We start from the raw sequence: 16,468 nt of genomic DNA on the forward strand, positions 1-16,468 counted from the left end.
TTTCGTTTTAATATAGGTAGGGAAGGTGTGCTTTTTTAAAAGAAAGAAAGAATGGATTTAGCTCTTTGGCTTCTAGATTGTTGAAATGTTCGTGGGGATGATGAGAGTGGGAGTCCAATAGCATCTGTAGGATGACAGGTGCCCCATCCCTGCTTTAGACTATATGTGAGACTCTAGACTGAGGGGGGGGGGAACTATGCATGTAGATGAAAAGCAGAAAAGGGTCAAGGACCTGCCCCCCAAACACACACTTAAAATTGCACCCTCCTTTTTATTTTTGAAAAAAATGGGATTTTGTTTCATTCATTGCATCTAATGTAAAGTTCATATAATGTAAAGCTCATGTTTTTCAAAAGAATCAAGGGAGGGCAAAGATATAACAATATACTTTAACATTATGTCCTTAAATGGGATGTGGAGAGAAGACTATGGTGAGGACTTTTATTATAATGTTTGAGCATGAAAATAAATTTTAAGGCATAAAACGAGAGTGTTTCATCATTGTGTTTCATCTCATGTACATAAACTGGGATTGTGGTAGTAGTGAGTTCTGTGCTGCTTTTCAAACTAAATTTCTGAGACACCACCAACATATAGATTGCATTGTATGTTGTGACCTCTTTAACAAAAAGAAGTTGTGCTGTACATAAAATGTATATTCATAACTCTATGATCTCTCATTTGTGTTATTTCAGGAAATAAAATGAGGTTCCTTCACAAGAAGAATTAATTCATTTCTACTGAAATATGGATCCAAAGACTATTTATGATGCCGGCACAGATTACCACCTACATCTTTTTTTCCGATTCTGATGCTGGAGGGGACAAAATTAGCTGGTCACAAGTTTAAGTGACTGCAAATGATGTTTCACTGTGCACCAGCAATAATAATAATAATAATGTATTTGGATAGATATTTGTAAATGATGTGCTGTAAGCATCCTTAACAAACAAAAATTGTCATGAGCACGGACAACTGTGGTAATATTTGTATATTCCTGAAAATAACACGTGCTTTTTCTTTAGTGCAAACTGAGTTATGCTTGGTGCAAACTGAATAGCTAATTATGTGCAGCCGACTGTCTCAGCAGAACCACTGACTTCATCAGATATTTGTGAGAGCTACATGGTGTACTGTGGAAGCGAATGAACTCCAGTGTGGGAATTTGGGGGGTGGGGGTATATGAAAGAGGTCTGGTTTTTTATATGACAGAGTTTATATTTTTCTCTAGTTTTTCTTCTAATAAATTTTTCAAGAAAAAGAATAACAAGTTATTATGTAATAAGGTACTTGATTCACAATCACAGATTATCTGCTTTGTTTTAAATGATGGTCAGTAAATTATAATGCATTCTGCACTATGATTGCTGAACATGGACAAATAACTGGCCTTTTGACACATAGGCTGCAAATGGTGAGGTACAGTCCATCTTTTTCTAATGTATGTATGATTTCTAATAAATTGTGTAAATACTTGTGTCAAATGTCATTCATTAGAATTCTTCTGGTGTTGGCTGCTGCCTCAATACTAAATGAATAACTAAATGAATTTAATACTAAATGAATTTACTTTGAAGTTGTATAACTCATGCTGTAAATCCCTTAGAACATAGTGGGATTCCCCCCCCCCCAAGGACTAGATATTCATAGGATTGGGCTTGACAGCCCAAACAACTAAACCATTGTTTTAAATCTTGTTAGAAGCTAACTTCTGCATCTTGGCAAAATTACAGTCAAACTAATAGAATTTACTAACTGCATCCTAAAAATCCTAGGCATTCCACTTGCAGAGTGGGACTTTTCCAACTCCTGAGGGCTGAGTGATTTGTTCCTTTAAGATTATTTCTTTTAAAAAGCTAGAATTCCTGGTCACTCAGTGGAATCTACAGTATTGGCATTGCTTTTAAAGCAGACATTACCCTGTGCATTTATGGGATGTATTTAAAAAGGGTTGGGGAACCTGTGGCCCTCCAATGTTATTCAACTCCCATGAGCCCCAGCATGGCCAATGGTCAGTCCCAATAACATCTGGAGGAGCCTCAGGTTTCCTATCCTTGTATTAAAATATGTAGCAGTGACCATTAGCTTAGATGCGCCGAGAACTTCATAGATGATTGGTCAAAGTAAATGTTTGTTCATCATGTCATTTTCATTGCTCACAGTGACTTTATGCATATAAAAAAACCAGGCCAGACAAAAATAAATAAATGGACACAAACCTGACACCAGAAATGGCAATATTGAAAAGGGATTGGAGGGCATTTTAACCTTCTAGGACAGCATGCCTGACCTTAATGCACTTATAATGGACCAATGGCACTTTAAAGGGAGACTGCAACATTAAACTGATCAAGAGGGTCAATGTTACCAATGGGATTTTTTTAAAGCACACTACATGTGTTAATTGGCATACCGATGTCATGATTATCCCAGTTGGATTTGTATGTGTGAATGAAAAGGGCCACTATTAATAATGCAATTATCTCACTGTATTTTTCTGCATTTCCTTTCCTTCGAACCTTACTGTTTAAGGTTCCATTCCACCATCAGTACTAGTGGATGCTCTGCACAATGCCTGTTCCTTTAATTATGAAATATCAATGTGGTGCAGTGGTTAAATGAAGAATCATCCATTGGCCCCCCCCCCCGCTATGGGCACCTCTTAAGAGACCACACCCCATAACCTTGCATGCACCCCCCACAACCATTGCCCCAATATGAAAATGTTTAAGTCAAGCGGTCACTGAATCCGCCACATCCTGCTCCACATTAAATTAAATTCCACACGACACTCAAAACCCTTCTACACGTTCTGCCTCACACAGCCCCCTACAGACCCCCCCCCGATACCCCAGACCAAGCACCATACTGAAATTCTCACTGATAACACTTCCAGTATTTATTTATTTTCCACAGAAACACAGTGATGTAGGACCCACTGGGGCATGTTTGTGTGTCGGAGTAAATGGTTGTTTTCCATTTTGCCAGTTCAGATAGCAAATTCTTGGACTGTCAAGATTCCGGAACAGCGCAGCGCTTCCACATCCCTTGTTCTTATTCATCAAGAAAGCAAACTAAACCCATGCACTGCACACCAGCTTTTAACCTTTCTTTACTCTCTTTTAGCAGCCGGAATTGTGTCCCGTCCCCCTCCCTCCCCCACTTTTAAAACCCTCAAGTGTTCTCTTCCAATAACAAACGTTACTCCTACAACGAGCAACAAAACTCTTCTGTAAGACAAGAGAGCACTGTCATTTCAGAACAACGCAACGAAAGGAAGCCTCTGGCTGCAAGCCTTGGCTAAACTATTGCATCGGCCATCTCTACTTCCGCCCCTCTTGCCCCGCACATGGAGGAGCCTTACTCAGAACCGGATGTGAGGCATGGGGGCGGGGGCGGGGGAAAGTGCGCTTTGAGCTTCGTTTACCCATTTCCCCCCCACCCCCGCCGCGCGAGACCTAGACATCGCGAGAAGAGCGCGCTTCCCCGGTTCTTTTGTGAAAGCTCGCGAGAGAGGCCTCTCTCTCTTTCCCTTTGACTCTGGCCCAGCAAGATGGTAGGTAGCGATGCGGCGCGGTCGGCCGCGGCGGTTTTGCGGGGCTTCTCCGGCGCCTCTCTGCGCAGCGTGTGAGGAGGGAGGCCTCTGGCTTGAGGTCGGGGGCCTCCCTCCTCCTGCTTCGTCCTGCAGTCGAAGGGAGGCGGAAAAGGGGAGCCCTTCCTCCTCTGCCCAGAGCCTCGTGGAATTCCCTGGAGCGGGACGTGGCAGCCGCATCCCCAGGACTGCGCCCTGTTTTTGTGTCCCCCCCCCCTTAATTTCTGCAAATAATTCCGAAATGGGCCACATGCATCTCTGCCCGGGGGGGGGATGTGGGAACCCTGTGTGCAAGGGACGGCTCTCGAACACCCCTTTTGGAAGAGGAAGGTTCCTCACTGTAGAGCACATGGCTTGTAGAAGCTCTTCTCCAGAGTACATAGTACTTTGGGGGGGGGAGCAGGGCATAATAATAATAAATAAAAATACCCCGCCCATCTGACTGGGTTTCCCCAGCCACTCTGGGCGGCCCCCAACAGAATATTAATAGTAATAAAAAAACCGATATATGCTTCCCGGCTAGAAAGACCACACAGTATTTATACACTGCACCCTTATTGAAACACCAGGGCAGTGTACAGTATATAAAATTAAAGCAGCATGGTAGTGTATTTGTTTCATTTACTCAGTCTTGTTGCGCATGCTCAGGATGGCTAAGAGTGTATTAGTGTAGGGTGGGCTGACGTCGGTGGTTGTTTTTGCTAGAGCCAGTTTATATTAAATTTGCAATGCAAGTGTGACTATTCAGGACATTTTAATTTAAAGCATAACTGGGCAGTGTTAAATCTTAAGAACGTAAGAAGTGTCTTGCTGGATCTGATGAGGATCTACCGTTCATTGAAAGAATCCCAGTAGCCAAGAGGTACCAGGTTATCTGCCAGCAACTGGTCAGAGGTCTATCTATAGAATATGATCTACCTTCTGTCCACCCCTATAAGCATAAACATGAACCATATCAATGCCACAAAATGCAACTTGCATTAAAAACCCCACATATATTTATATATTTAACGCTTCTCTTTTAAAGCCTGCTCTTCAGCCTAAAAGCCACCTATAGTGGCTTACAAAAATCAGTAATGAAACAGCCCCTGCCCTCAAGCTTACAAGTGAAAAATATGATACAAAGGATTAGCAGAGAGGTGGGAGAAAGCAAATGTGTTAGTTCTTAGTTACAGAGTTTTTATAACTAAACAGTTCATGAAAGGAGGAGCCAAAAAATTGTGTTGAAATAGTGGGGAAGGGGCTTAAATTGTTTCATCTGCAGTAGTGTGGTCTGTTAGGGGTTGATAGCCCTTTTACGTCAAGCTTTGTTGTGTATGTTTTTCTCATATATATATTACACAAGTCTAATCTTTTAAGCCTTCCAGACTGAGGAAGACCAGGAAACTGAGGGGTCATGTTAGCCATGGCCACGGCCGTATCGGTAAGTGTAGAGGATTATTTACTTTGTTGGTTTGTGCTTTCATGGTTTCAGGATATCTTCTGCTTTATTACTAGACTAAGTCATGTAGAGGATAACATTAGTAGTACTTGTAAGCTTCATTTTTAATACTTAGTTATTTTAGGTTTTGGCTATTTATTTCACAACCTTGATTGAAATAAAACCAGTTTGCAGGGGAAAATGATGATGGTTACAGTGAGGTTGGGAAAGGCATGTAAATACATGTTAATTGAAGTTGCATTCAAGGTTTTAATCTGTTCTTGATTTCTATTATAGGCAAACACAGGAAGCATCCTGGAGGCCGTGGTAATGCTGGGGGTTTGCACCACCACAGAATTAATTTTGACAAATAGTAAGCATTTTTGTACATTTTTTGTCACTTGTAAAGCATTTAATTATATAATGCAGAGAGCAAATCCAAAATAGGTACCAAAATAACCTTTACCACCCAGTAGATGTTAGTTTTGTTAAATATAGGCTGAAGTGGAATAATACCCTACTCGTGCTTAGGGCCATGATGCAGTCCATTACACTGTTTCTGGTGGTAAACAAGCGGAGGATTTCAGCTTTAATTTTGAATTTGGTATGCAAAGCTACTTAACTATACCAGTAGTGGCCTGTTTGGTGGGGTGAAGTTGCTTCACTGCTGCAGTTTACCTGGATAGGGTGACAGTGAGGTTGGGACTCTGTGGGTGTATGACCAGGAGCACCAGAATGTGTCCACAGCCCAGACTGCAACCATGCCAGTGTCGGAAGGGCAGCTCAAACCCATCACATGGGCTGCTACTGATCTACAGCAATCGAGACTAGAGTCACATCTAGATATTGTCAGTTATCATGGTGTGCTATAGTACTCGAAGAGCAATAACTGACCTTTATTCACTGACTGCCCTATTCATAGTTCAGTCAGCCACCAGGTTAGTAACAGAAAACTCTTATCCCAAACTGGGAGATGTGGGGCCACCAGGAGGATAGGTATTATCATTCTGCATGTCCTTGTAATGCTATGTCAATGCCCTGGTTTTCCAAAAGTGTTTGGTGACCTGTTGTGATTGCTGCAAGGAAACAAATAGAACTGTGTGTATTTGACTGTTTTCATATAAAAAGCAAGAGCTTGGAGGACCTCCCATTGTAGCCACAGTTAAGAAAGTTTTTATTGTTGGATCAACTACAGCTTTCCCTTTCTTTTAGAATAACATATTTTTTAAGTTGCTGTAGCCTTATCTTCTGTTATAGAATATTTGGGCATAAAAGTTACCTGTAGTGCAGAACTCCCTCCTTGCAAATTATAAATTTAGGGTGGTTTTTGTACAGCCATGTTTGTAATGTTGTGTTTTATGCTACTTTGGGCACCAGGCAGTGAAATACTGGGACAACTGTAAGGACACAGAAATAGACAGGTTTTTCCCTTCTATCTGATTAGTTTAATTTGTGCTCTAGTTGATTACCTGGAACTAAATAAGTTATTAATTTGGACAATAAATACTCCTTGCAACTCTGTATTTTATTGTTCTTCACCACTGTGGGCCACATTAACTCAGTTTGAAAGTGGCCAGGAGACAATGTCATTGAGGTGTGTGTGAGGGAAATAAGCTGGGTACTAGTAGACTAGATATACTTTGCAATGGTTTTAAGCATAAAAAACCTGTCTAGAGAAATTTAAATGAAGACAATTTCTCATTCAGAAAGCTATGAAATTAATGTTAAATGCTTTGTATGTCCTCTAGCTAGGTAATGATGCACATACATTTCAAAATGAGTTGCACAATGACTGTATTCTGCCTGTGATTTCTTGCCAGTCATCCTGGTTATTTTGGAAAAGTTGGTATGAGACATTACCACTTGAAGAAAAACCAGCACTTCTGTCCTACAGTGAATCTGGATAAACTCTGGACACTTGTTAGTGAGCAGACAAGACTCAACTATGCCAAAAATCAGGCGGGATTAGCTCCAGTTATTGACGTTGTACGCTCGGTAAGTTTATTTTGATAATGTAAAACATGTGTGAAGCTAGTTCAGTTGTGTAGTATGGTAAGTCCTAAAATAGTTTCAGATATGAAAGCTGAACTTCTAACACTCCTTACTTGAAAGTAAGCCCCATTGAATTCAGTTGGACTAACATCTGCGTAGACACGGTTAGGAGTGCAGCCTATTTATTATTTACCGCTATTCATCCAAGGATCACAGGGTAGTTTACAGTAGAAAAGCACAAAATACACAACACAATAAAATGCCGCCCCACTAGCTTAAAAGCTATAGTTTGTTTAATTAGCCAAAGAGGAATGTTTTTGCCTGGCACCTAAAGATATATAATGAAGGTGCTTGGTAAGCCTCCCTGGAAAGAGGTCTCTTAGGCTAAGATGAAACTAATCAACAAAAATGTCTCAAAACAATGTACAGTACAAGTTTACAAGTGCTAAATAAAGGTTGGGAGAATTTGACTGGTGGTAAAGCTGACCACGTCTGCATCTGGTGAGTCTAGAGTGCAGGTGTTCAAATGAGGCTTTGTTAGGTGCTATGCAGGTTTTAGGGTGCAGGAAATAGTTGCTGATTACCTCTCTCTGAAAATACAAAACCAGCTGTTCCCTAGATCTGTCTCCCATATGTAGTCATGGATGGCTTTTGCCAGTATTCCATCCTTTCGCTCCCCTTCTTTCTCTCCCTCAAACTTTGGCAGCTTCTTTACCATCAAGCCTGATGAAGAGTTGTGGAGAACTGAAAAGCTTATGTGCTATTTTGTAACATTTTCATTGGCCTAATAAAGCTATTGTCATAATTTGGATAGAATAGTTATACTGTATATTAAACACTTGATTTTGCTCTTAATATGTGTTTATATTGAGACTGCATTCCTGACATTGGCTTTGTTCCTAAGTGTGCTTTGATCCAGTGTAGAATTCTGGTGACAGGGGGAAGGAAAATGTACTAAAGGGTTCCTTAATGCTCTTAACAGAATTTTGGGGATTCACAGGGAAAACTAGTGGGAACAAACATAGGATCCAAGTACGTATACAAACCATTCATGGTATGTGCTCGGACTGAGAGGACAAAATGTGACATTTCAACATAGCATATTAGTTTTCTAACAACCCTTCTTAGAATATCAATTGTTCTGTTTGCCGAAGTATTTTTAAACCAAGAGGAGAAAGTGAGAAAATACTGAATATGCATGGTGATTTATATTTTGTAATTTGTAAATGTTTGACAAAACTCTTTCTAAAGGTCATGTTACAATGTCATTGTTACATACAGTACTTTTTATTTGTACGGAAATTGGTTCAGTTGATAGTGACTGCAAGAGCTTTGTGTACCTTATATTTGGACTTAAGAGTTTCTGCTAAATTATCTTTCCAGGGTTACTACAAAGTCCTGGGCAAGGGGAAACTACCCAAACAGCCTGTGATCGTGAAAGCAAAATTCTTCAGTAGAAAGGCAGAAGAGAAAATCAAAGAAGTTGGTGGTGCCTGTGTGTTAGTGGCATAAAGGATTTTTCTATGTATCCAGACTTCAATAAACACAATTTCAGCAGTGTATTCATAAGCTTAAAATTTGTCTCGTTGCCAATTCTAATACTCCTAACTTGATTTTGGGGGCGGGGGATGTCCACCAAGATTATTTCTCTTTCAGAAAGTTTTCTTGCAGCTATTTCAATGTACGAGCACAAAAGTGACAAGAACAAACTAGCTATATATTATCTTTAAGGAAAAACATTTCACAAATTTAGGCAGCTACAGTGGTACCTCGACTTCCGAAGTCGGCAAACTTGGAAGTATTTTTGCCGTGCGCGCGCTCTGTGCATGTGCAGAAGTGCAAAATCGTGCATGCGCAAAATGGACGCTTCGACACCCGGTTTCGACTTAAAAAGAGTGTCACGAAACGGATCGCCTTTGTGAGTCGAGGTACCACTATATTTAAATTGAAATGGTTTTTCTTCAGAATTGACTGATCCCCTATGCAGGACATAATTTATATTAAAATCCAGGAAACATACCAGGACTTTAAAAAGTAACTTACAAATTCCAGTGTACCAGAAACCAGTGGCATTACCACACCACTCAAACTTCTTTAATGGAATAGTCACCACTGGCCTTCTTCAGCAGACTACAGTACAGGATGCAGGAAATGTCCTTTTCATAGATGGGTGTATCAGGAAGGAGGGGATTTTCACTCTATAGTCTATAGTCTTAGGGGTTCTAGAGCAACTTTTCAGAAATAACTGGTGAAAAATCCTCTGCACTTTAATACTACACAGGAACTTGGGAGGACAAAGCAGAAATAACTTGTGCATGAGCCTTTAGCTTAACCAATAGTTTAGTGGCATATTAGTGGCTGTGCCACCACACTGGAAAAGCGTTCTCATGCTGCCCACAGCAGAGCATCAGTGAAGACTACTGTGGAGAAAGATGCTCATAAGGGAAAGGCATTCCCAAACATACCTGGACATTGTTAAAAGGCAGTACTTTTAAAATTACACCAACTGGTAGGAAGAATCAGCAAACCAGGATAAGCTGTCTGCGACCTGTTTTGGATCCTAGATTTTCCACCAGCTGATTTTGTTTTTCAAAGTGGGACTGGTCCATAAAGGAGGATCAAGAAAATCCCTCCAACACCAATTCTGTGTGATTACTTTGTGCAATTTTAATGTTATTAGTCCTATGAACATTCACTGGAGAGACATAAAATATCCAAGGGAGGTTGCAAAGACATATATAACAATATGCAAGTTTGAATAATATTACAGAATTCATCCTCCACTGGAACGTGTTCCTCAAAATTATATCCTCATGTAACAAACCAAAACCAAACAACTTCAGTTTTTACGCAAACTTTTTAATAATACTTGAGACGAAAGTTAACAATAACTCCCCGATTTATGGATCCACTCTCGTGCTGAAGAACTTCAAAAGCAGTTGCTTAGGCACTTTCTCCTTCGTAGTAATCCTAAGAAGAAACTTTTTTTTTAAAAAATGGACGTATTCCCTCAATATAAACTCAACCCTATTCAGTAGTATACAGTGGAACCTCTACTTACGAATTTAATCTGTTCCAAATGCACATTCGTAAGTAGAAACTATGTTTCCCATAGGAATGCATTGGGAATGGATTAATTTGTTCCGGGACTTTAAAAAATGCACTTTAAAGGCCGGCTGCGAGGGCCCGATCCGGCCCTATGGCAGCTGGGGGGGGGAGGTGGGAGGCCGGCGGCTGCAGAGATGAGAGCCCGATCCGGCCCTATGGCAGCTGGGGGGGGGGAGGCGGGAGGCCGGGGCAGCGGCAGAGAAAGTGCGATCCGGGCGGGAGCCAGCAGCAATTCGGCCTGAGGCCAGTGGTGGCGGAGAGGGCCCGATCTGGCTGGGCGGGAGCCAGCACTGCTGGCAGCGATCTGGCCTGAGGCCCTGCGGCGGCAGCGAGGCCCCGATTCGGCCTTCGGATGTCGAAAACATTCGTAAGTGCTTGCCAATTATTTTACTTCGTAAGTCGAATATTTTGTAAGTCGAGTCATTCGTAACTCGAGGTACCACTGTATAAGACTTGCAATACAAACTTAAGTGGCATTAGCAACATATCATACAGGCAGAGATGTAAACAAGCATTTTTCATACTTGATAATTTAGACTTCTCAAAAGGATTACAAATAACCGCTACCATTCCCAGCATTCTTTTCCACTTTAAAGTTAAGAGCCAGAACTGGACACTTCAGTTGAAGCCACCACACCCAATGTGACAGATGGGTGTGGTTTGGGTTAAGCAGGCAAAACTGGAACTGTGCTGGGCTCCCCAGCCATGAATAGAACAATTTGAAATTTTAACACGTAGAACGCTATTCTTAAACTGGTAGGTAAGGTTGTAGCCTGATCCAAGGTGGTTTGCAACAGGAGCAATACTACCATGCAAATTTATGGTAAGAGTAAGAAATGGGTCGCCAAATTCATGTTTGGGTTAAAAGCGGGTCTTGGGCCTGAGAAGGTTGAAGATGCCTGTAATCCAAAGTCTATTTGCTGCTCACAAACTTACCAAGACTACAAAATCTGTAGGGACTCTTAATCCAGCGTGGTTTGGGGTATCATCCACTTAGCTAGCATCCAGAGTTGTTCTGGTGCATAGTTTTTTCCTAGTTTTTTCTCCTTCAAGCAGTAAGGTCTCATATCAACTTTTCCAAACAAACTGGATGGCTACAAAGGAAAAAGCAATGCAATGTTGCTGTGTGGCTCATTTTTACATACAAGTATCTTCCCATGAAACTGCCTTAGTCACTTTAATCAGCACTTTGCCTCCCCCAATTTTCAGAAAGTTCACTGGAATTCATGTGTAGGTCTGTCACTAACCTGGTGACTGACTTTGCTACAGAACAACAAAGTCAGTGAATAAAGATCAGTTTTTCTCTCCGAGTACTATAGCACACCACAATGACTGAAGACATAAAGATGTGACTCTAGTCTCGATTAATTATAGGTACACAAACTTCTTACTCATTTACTGTTTCAACCCAATACGTTAATTCTTTCTTGAACTGTAAACAGAATATTATTTCACAAAGAGGAATATTATTGAAAAACCCAAAACAAATGTTGATATCTACAATACTGACCTTACGCTTTAATAACAAAAGCCATGCTTTGGGTTATCTCACTATTTGTAAGGATGTACTTCCATGGTTGTGCCCTCTTCCAACACTACCCATGCTTCTGGGTACAGTTTTTCACATTTCCCTAAAATAAATATAAGTAATGAAGATTATAAAATAATCTTGCACAGATTTTCTAAATAATGAAATATGCACAAAGAAAGCCACAGAGCCTAGAATGCTGGGATTCTACATGTTCAATGTATAAAGTTAAGCTGTTGCTCTCAAAAAATTTCTACAGGACACAATAACTGACAATATATAAAAGTGATTAAACGATTATTCTACACAGCTTTCACAGCTACAAGGAAAGGGTTCTTATTAAGGCCCTTCAGCTCTCCTACATGTTCCCATCACTGACCTCACAGCCCTTTGGAAGCCTGTTCTACTTGTTTAGGTTCCTCACACAAGTTAGGACCCCTATCATGCAGGCTTCCCACTGTAGTACTTCAGCCCTCAAGGTATCCAGTGGCAATATGAAGAACAGGGCAGGCCAATGAGCACCTCCTTAGCCATGCAGCGATAACCATGTGATGGGGGTGAGGATGGGCCACACACATGAAGGAATCAGAAATCACAGAAATTCCTCATTGAATTTCTCAACCACCTTGCTGTCTGAATGTATATGAGATTAATCACTTAATTTATTACATGCTCTGTTCCAGTCAGGAACAAGCAGAAAACACACTCCTCAATAACTAGGCAAGGCTTTTCCCTGTATCATTTATTGGTCATGGGCAAACAGAACTGTCTTCTTTAAGACTATTTTCAAATTAATCATTTCAATTGTAAGCCACCAGCACCAACAAGAAAAGCATATACGAACACAATGAAGCTGTACTTGTTTTTTGGACGTTAAAAGACTTGTTGGATATGGCCAGAGATCCATGGGCATCCCAAATTTTGGACTGTAGCCAATGTTAGTCCTACTCACAGTAGACCCATTGAAGTTAATGTACCTAAATCAGTCCCATCTATTAATTTCAATGGGTCTACTCATATCCTTGGCTACAGCCTTGTTTCCAGCTGGGGCCAAGCAAATGCTTCTGGAGGGCATACGCAACAGGTATACAAAGTAGACTGCCTCTGAACGTTAAGATTTCATTCATCTACAACAGTTTTAATAGCAGCTAGTATCTATAAATTTTGCAAAGCTGGCACAAACCTGGACTTGACGCTACAGGCATCGAGCCACATAGGAGACGGAGCCCGTTCGCCTCCTACAGAACACAACTTCAGCTCTCTTCCCTTCTGTTTCTGATCACAGGCATGCCCGAATCGCCAGATAAATTTACTTATCTTCCTCATCCTGAAAGCCTGGAAAAGATTAAAAACAAAAGCACTGTATAAACGTAGGTTGTTTTACCCAAACACCACTTCTTCTTCTAAAAATAATAATTTTGAAATATCAATTAAATAAAAACTCCGTGAGACAGTTACTGAGGCCGCCCAAGACCCTCACCCAAAAAGAGCGCGCGCCTGCTTGAACTTATCCGTTCATTTTCAACCCTGCTCCGCACTACTCACCACGTGAAAGGAAGAAGGGAAGCATGAAGCGGAAGAAGACCTTCCTCAAGGAATCTCCCACAATGCTCTCGGGGTGCGTGCGGGGTGGGGGGGGAAGGGGCACATAGAACGGGAGAGAGAAGTGAAGCTCGGCCATTCCGAGAGCTGCAACACAGCCTGCACTTCCGGTGGCCATTGAAAGCCGTCACGCTGTGGTGTACTGCATAGCTGCCAAGTTATCCCTTTTTTTAAGGGATTTTCCCTTATGCTGAATAGGCTTCCTCGCGAGAAAAGGGAAAACTTGGCAGCTATGGTGTACTGTGCCGCTCCAGCCCTGTGGCAGCTCTATGATTATTGCCCGCTTTGCATTGGTGGGGAACGGGGGGGGGGCGGGGGCGGGAAACCAATCCAGGGGTATACCGGAAGTTGTCGCTCTCATTGAAGTGAAATGCTGTTGGCGTAAGGAAGGCGATAACGTCACCTAGCTTTTGGTTTTGCTGCTTGCCAGTCAAGTGGGAGGAGAATTCAGCAGAGCCCCTTTTGAGGGTGGGAAACTTTCCTCAGCGCAAAAAGAGAGAGCTCATAACACGTTAAATTGGCTGATGATATAGTCTATATATTTAAATATATCTGAAGAATCTGAATAAGTGTGCATGCACCAATGACAAACTTAGTTGGTCTCTAAGGTGCTACTGGAAGGATTTTTTTTAATTTTAAAAAAGCTTCAACTGTGGAGGTTTTCCTCTCTCCTCCCTTGAGCGTAGTGGGCGGTATCTGTGCTTTCAGTCAAAACTGCAGTCTTATAGCACCTCAAACACTTGTAAATTATTAGAAGGCACTTACTGGTGTGCCTTTTAATGCGGCCCTCTTCGTTTGATAACGTCGCTGAAGAATGCAAAATTGGAATAAATCCCAGCCAAGTCATTTTGTTGTCCTTTTGTATCCAGCGGGGCCCTTGCTCCCTGAACTGTATGTTCCTCGGAGTGCAGCCTTGCCGTTCAGGCATGCTCATAAGTGAGTCCTTTTGATTTCAGATGTACTGACTCCCTCAGGCTGCACAGCTATACACATCTGGGACTATGTCCTATTGAACTGAGTGTGCAGAGACTTTCCTCTGAGTAGAAACACCTAGCATTGGCCTTGGGCTGTCAATATTTATTCCGTACAGTACATCATTAATGAAGCCACCTGCTGTGCTGCTCCCCTTCTTTCTCCCTTGATCTTCCAAGAAGCAGCTATATGCTAACTAGCCTTTTCATTTTCCGCTTGGGGAAAGTGATATAGTATCACTTTGCAGCATAGTGGGAAATTTAATAGGTGGCCACCCAGCACTGCTTGGAACACTTGCTATTTACTACCAGTGCCAGGTACTCTGGATGTGTAAGGGATAAGGCAGTCTTAAGGAAGCTGGTACTAAGCTGTATAGGGCCTTATGTTGTCAGGGATGGTTGTCTCTCTAATTGTGTGTTATTCCACATTCCTCACTGCAGCAGTTTTGTGTTATGCCATGCCGTAGCTGTCAGCCTTCCCTTTTTTGCGGGAAACGCCCTTATTCCAAGCCACAGCTGTCAACCTTCCCTTTTTTTGCTGGAAATTCCCTTATTCCAGCGCTGTTTTCCACTGCAATCCTGGATTGTTAGATATACCGTAGACTGTCCCTGGGACAGGTGAGGCTGCTGATTCCTTATTTTCAAATCCGAAAGTTGACAGCTATGTGCCATGCCAGCCCCATAGCAGCCATTTTGTCCCCAGCACCCTCTTAAAAGTCATAATGTGTCCACTGGGCCAAAAATGTTTGCAACCCCTGGTATAGGTCAGATTAAAATAAATGAGAAATACTGTTGGGGGAGGGGTGAGCAAGCTGTGCTCCCCTCCCCTCAAGAAACAAACAACTATTCCAGAGCAAGGGGACATATTTGTCTCCCTGACTCAAAAGCCCAGTAAGTTCAAACAGTGACAAACCCATACACACGTCTTTAACCTCAGAATGATACAATGGCATGGGACAAATCTGACACTAGGTGGCCTGACGTGTGCTGAATGGGCCCCAGAGCAAAATCAATGTTTTTGTGTGAGCATTTATTGTCCCCAGAAGACCCTGCTATATATGGGCCCACTGTCCCCTCTGTTTCACTGGCATGTACCACTGGTGCTTGGATACAGAAGAAGATTTTGCCTCTACTTCAGTTTTGTTATAGCCCTTTGCTTTCTCCCAAAGAAGCCAATGAGGGACATCCACTTCCAAGCAGGCGATGAACTAAAATCAGGGGCATGAGGTTACAAATGAATGTTATAGAATTCACAAGTGCCTTTGGCCACCATAGTAGCAAAATCCAGTAAACAGGGCAAGTATTTTATTGTGTTCCATATGTCATGGAAGGGTTAGAGGATACACCAGTCAGAAAACTAAACATGAACTTCATTGTCTCTCTCCAATACAGAAAGCAACAGCAAACTCCTGATTCCTCCAAGTACAACTAAGTAAAGTACCACCTGGGGATTAAACTATATGATGACACTGTCTACACACAATAATAGAAAGACTGAACATTTTCATTTGTTCCTAGAAACTCTTCTGTTTTATTGTAAATAATTCATAGTGTGTCTAATAATTGCAGTTATATGCATCTCCCAGGGATAAGATTGCTCAACTAAGATCATGCAAAGAAGTCACATGCATCTTAGATAATTACATTGGGAAAAGGAGAATCTGATGTTTTGCTGACCCACCAATGGAATATAAGGTTTGTTTTTTTTTATGTCTGAATACTGACCAATTACATAATTTTAGTGATACACAGCAAATTTTATTATATGAAAATATGCTGCATAACCAGGTCTTGGGCAGATGTTTCTTATATTGTGTAGAGTTTTTCTTGCTTTTCTCTTGGTAGTATTTGAATAGCAGAGCTTTCTGGAAATACTGTATATGATCATTTTAGGACCCCAGGCCTTTATATGAACTTTTCACTGCTGCACCAGCATTCTGCAGGTAAACCCTTTAATTAGTGAAATGTTTAGCACTTAATGCTGGGTGCTTAGACAGTCACAATTTTGTGGGTATGATTCAGTGGCATACTGGCAAATTCTGTGTGCACAATTGACATTAAGGCATTCTTGCACACACTGCAAAGTGTGGTATAACATCTGCTTGATATAACGTCATATAGCCTCTCCTCAAATTTTGTGCAAACAAATCAGGTAGATGCTCAACAAACAGTTTGCAAGCAACTTTAGTGTGCTACTGACCTCTGTAGTGATGGTTCAGACACTAGAGACTTGTCCAGCATCCTAATGACAAAG

General features: G+C 41.5%; 2 protein-coding genes, 1 long non-coding RNA gene and 2 other non-coding genes across 13 annotated transcripts in view; 3 read left to right on the top strand and 2 right to left on the bottom strand.

Annotated features, from left to right (window-relative positions):
• Positions 1-2,658, top strand: part of DENND2B (DENN domain containing 2B) — a 139,438-nt gene extending 136,780 nt beyond the window's left edge. For 3 of the 8 annotated variants that reach the window (XM_035119670.2, XM_035119663.2, XM_060275820.1), the window contains one exon: positions 696-2,657. In XM_035119670.2, coding sequence (XP_034975561.1) covers positions 696-730 — 35 coding nt within the window. In that variant the 3' untranslated portion in view covers positions 731-2,657. Of the gene's footprint in view, positions 1-695 lie in introns of all 8 variants that reach the window. The other 5 variants (XM_035119635.2, XM_035119627.2, XM_035119647.2 and 2 more) reach the window with 3 other exon arrangements.
• Positions 2,659-3,434: 776 nt separating this feature from the next.
• RPL27A (ribosomal protein L27a) lies at positions 3,435-8,567 on the top strand. Its single transcript, XM_035119681.2, has 5 exons — positions 3,435-3,557; positions 4,953-5,016; positions 5,311-5,386; positions 6,834-7,008; positions 8,389-8,567. Exons 1-5 carry the CDS (start codon positions 3,555-3,557, stop codon positions 8,515-8,517), a joined length of 447 nt encoding a protein of 148 aa, XP_034975572.1. The 5' UTR covers positions 3,435-3,554; the 3' UTR covers positions 8,518-8,567.
• Positions 5,834-5,964, top strand: LOC118075681 (small nucleolar RNA SNORA3/SNORA45 family). The gene has a single exon (XR_004691431.1). It is a non-coding gene; the product is annotated as a small nucleolar RNA SNORA3/SNORA45 family (small nucleolar RNA).
• Positions 8,568-8,626: 59 nt separating the features above from the next.
• On the bottom strand, positions 8,627-13,236 carry LOC118087235 (uncharacterized). Of its 2 annotated transcripts, none has more exons than XR_004692813.2 (5): positions 13,187-13,236; positions 12,825-12,976; positions 11,624-11,744; positions 11,050-11,207; positions 8,627-9,975 (listed from the first exon to the last, which is right to left on the bottom strand). It is a non-coding gene; the product is annotated as an uncharacterized LOC118087235 (long non-coding RNA). The 2 variants fall into 2 exon arrangements; XR_004692807.2 differs by having other exon boundaries at positions 13,122-13,190.
• On the bottom strand, positions 11,348-11,478 carry LOC118075683 (small nucleolar RNA SNORA3/SNORA45 family). Its single transcript, XR_004691432.1, has one exon. It is a non-coding gene; the product is annotated as a small nucleolar RNA SNORA3/SNORA45 family (small nucleolar RNA).
• Positions 13,237-16,468: the final 3,232 nt, after the last annotated feature.

The sequence above is a fragment of the Zootoca vivipara genome, chromosome 1 (genome assembly GCF_963506605.1).
Source record: "Zootoca vivipara chromosome 1, rZooViv1.1, whole genome shotgun sequence".
In the NCBI taxonomy this organism is placed as follows: Eukaryota; Metazoa; Chordata; class Lepidosauria; order Squamata; family Lacertidae; genus Zootoca; species Zootoca vivipara.

Bases quoted from the DNA above. Each gene is read 5' to 3' on its own strand.
- RPL27A (XM_035119681.2), top strand. The intron at 5,017-5,310 runs GTAAGTGTAGAG...TTTCTATTATAG, and splicing joins CCATGGCCACGGCCGTATCG to GCAAACACAGGAAGCATCCT. The intron at 5,387-6,833 runs GTAAGCATTTTT...ATTTCTTGCCAG, and splicing joins AGAATTAATTTTGACAAATA to TCATCCTGGTTATTTTGGAA.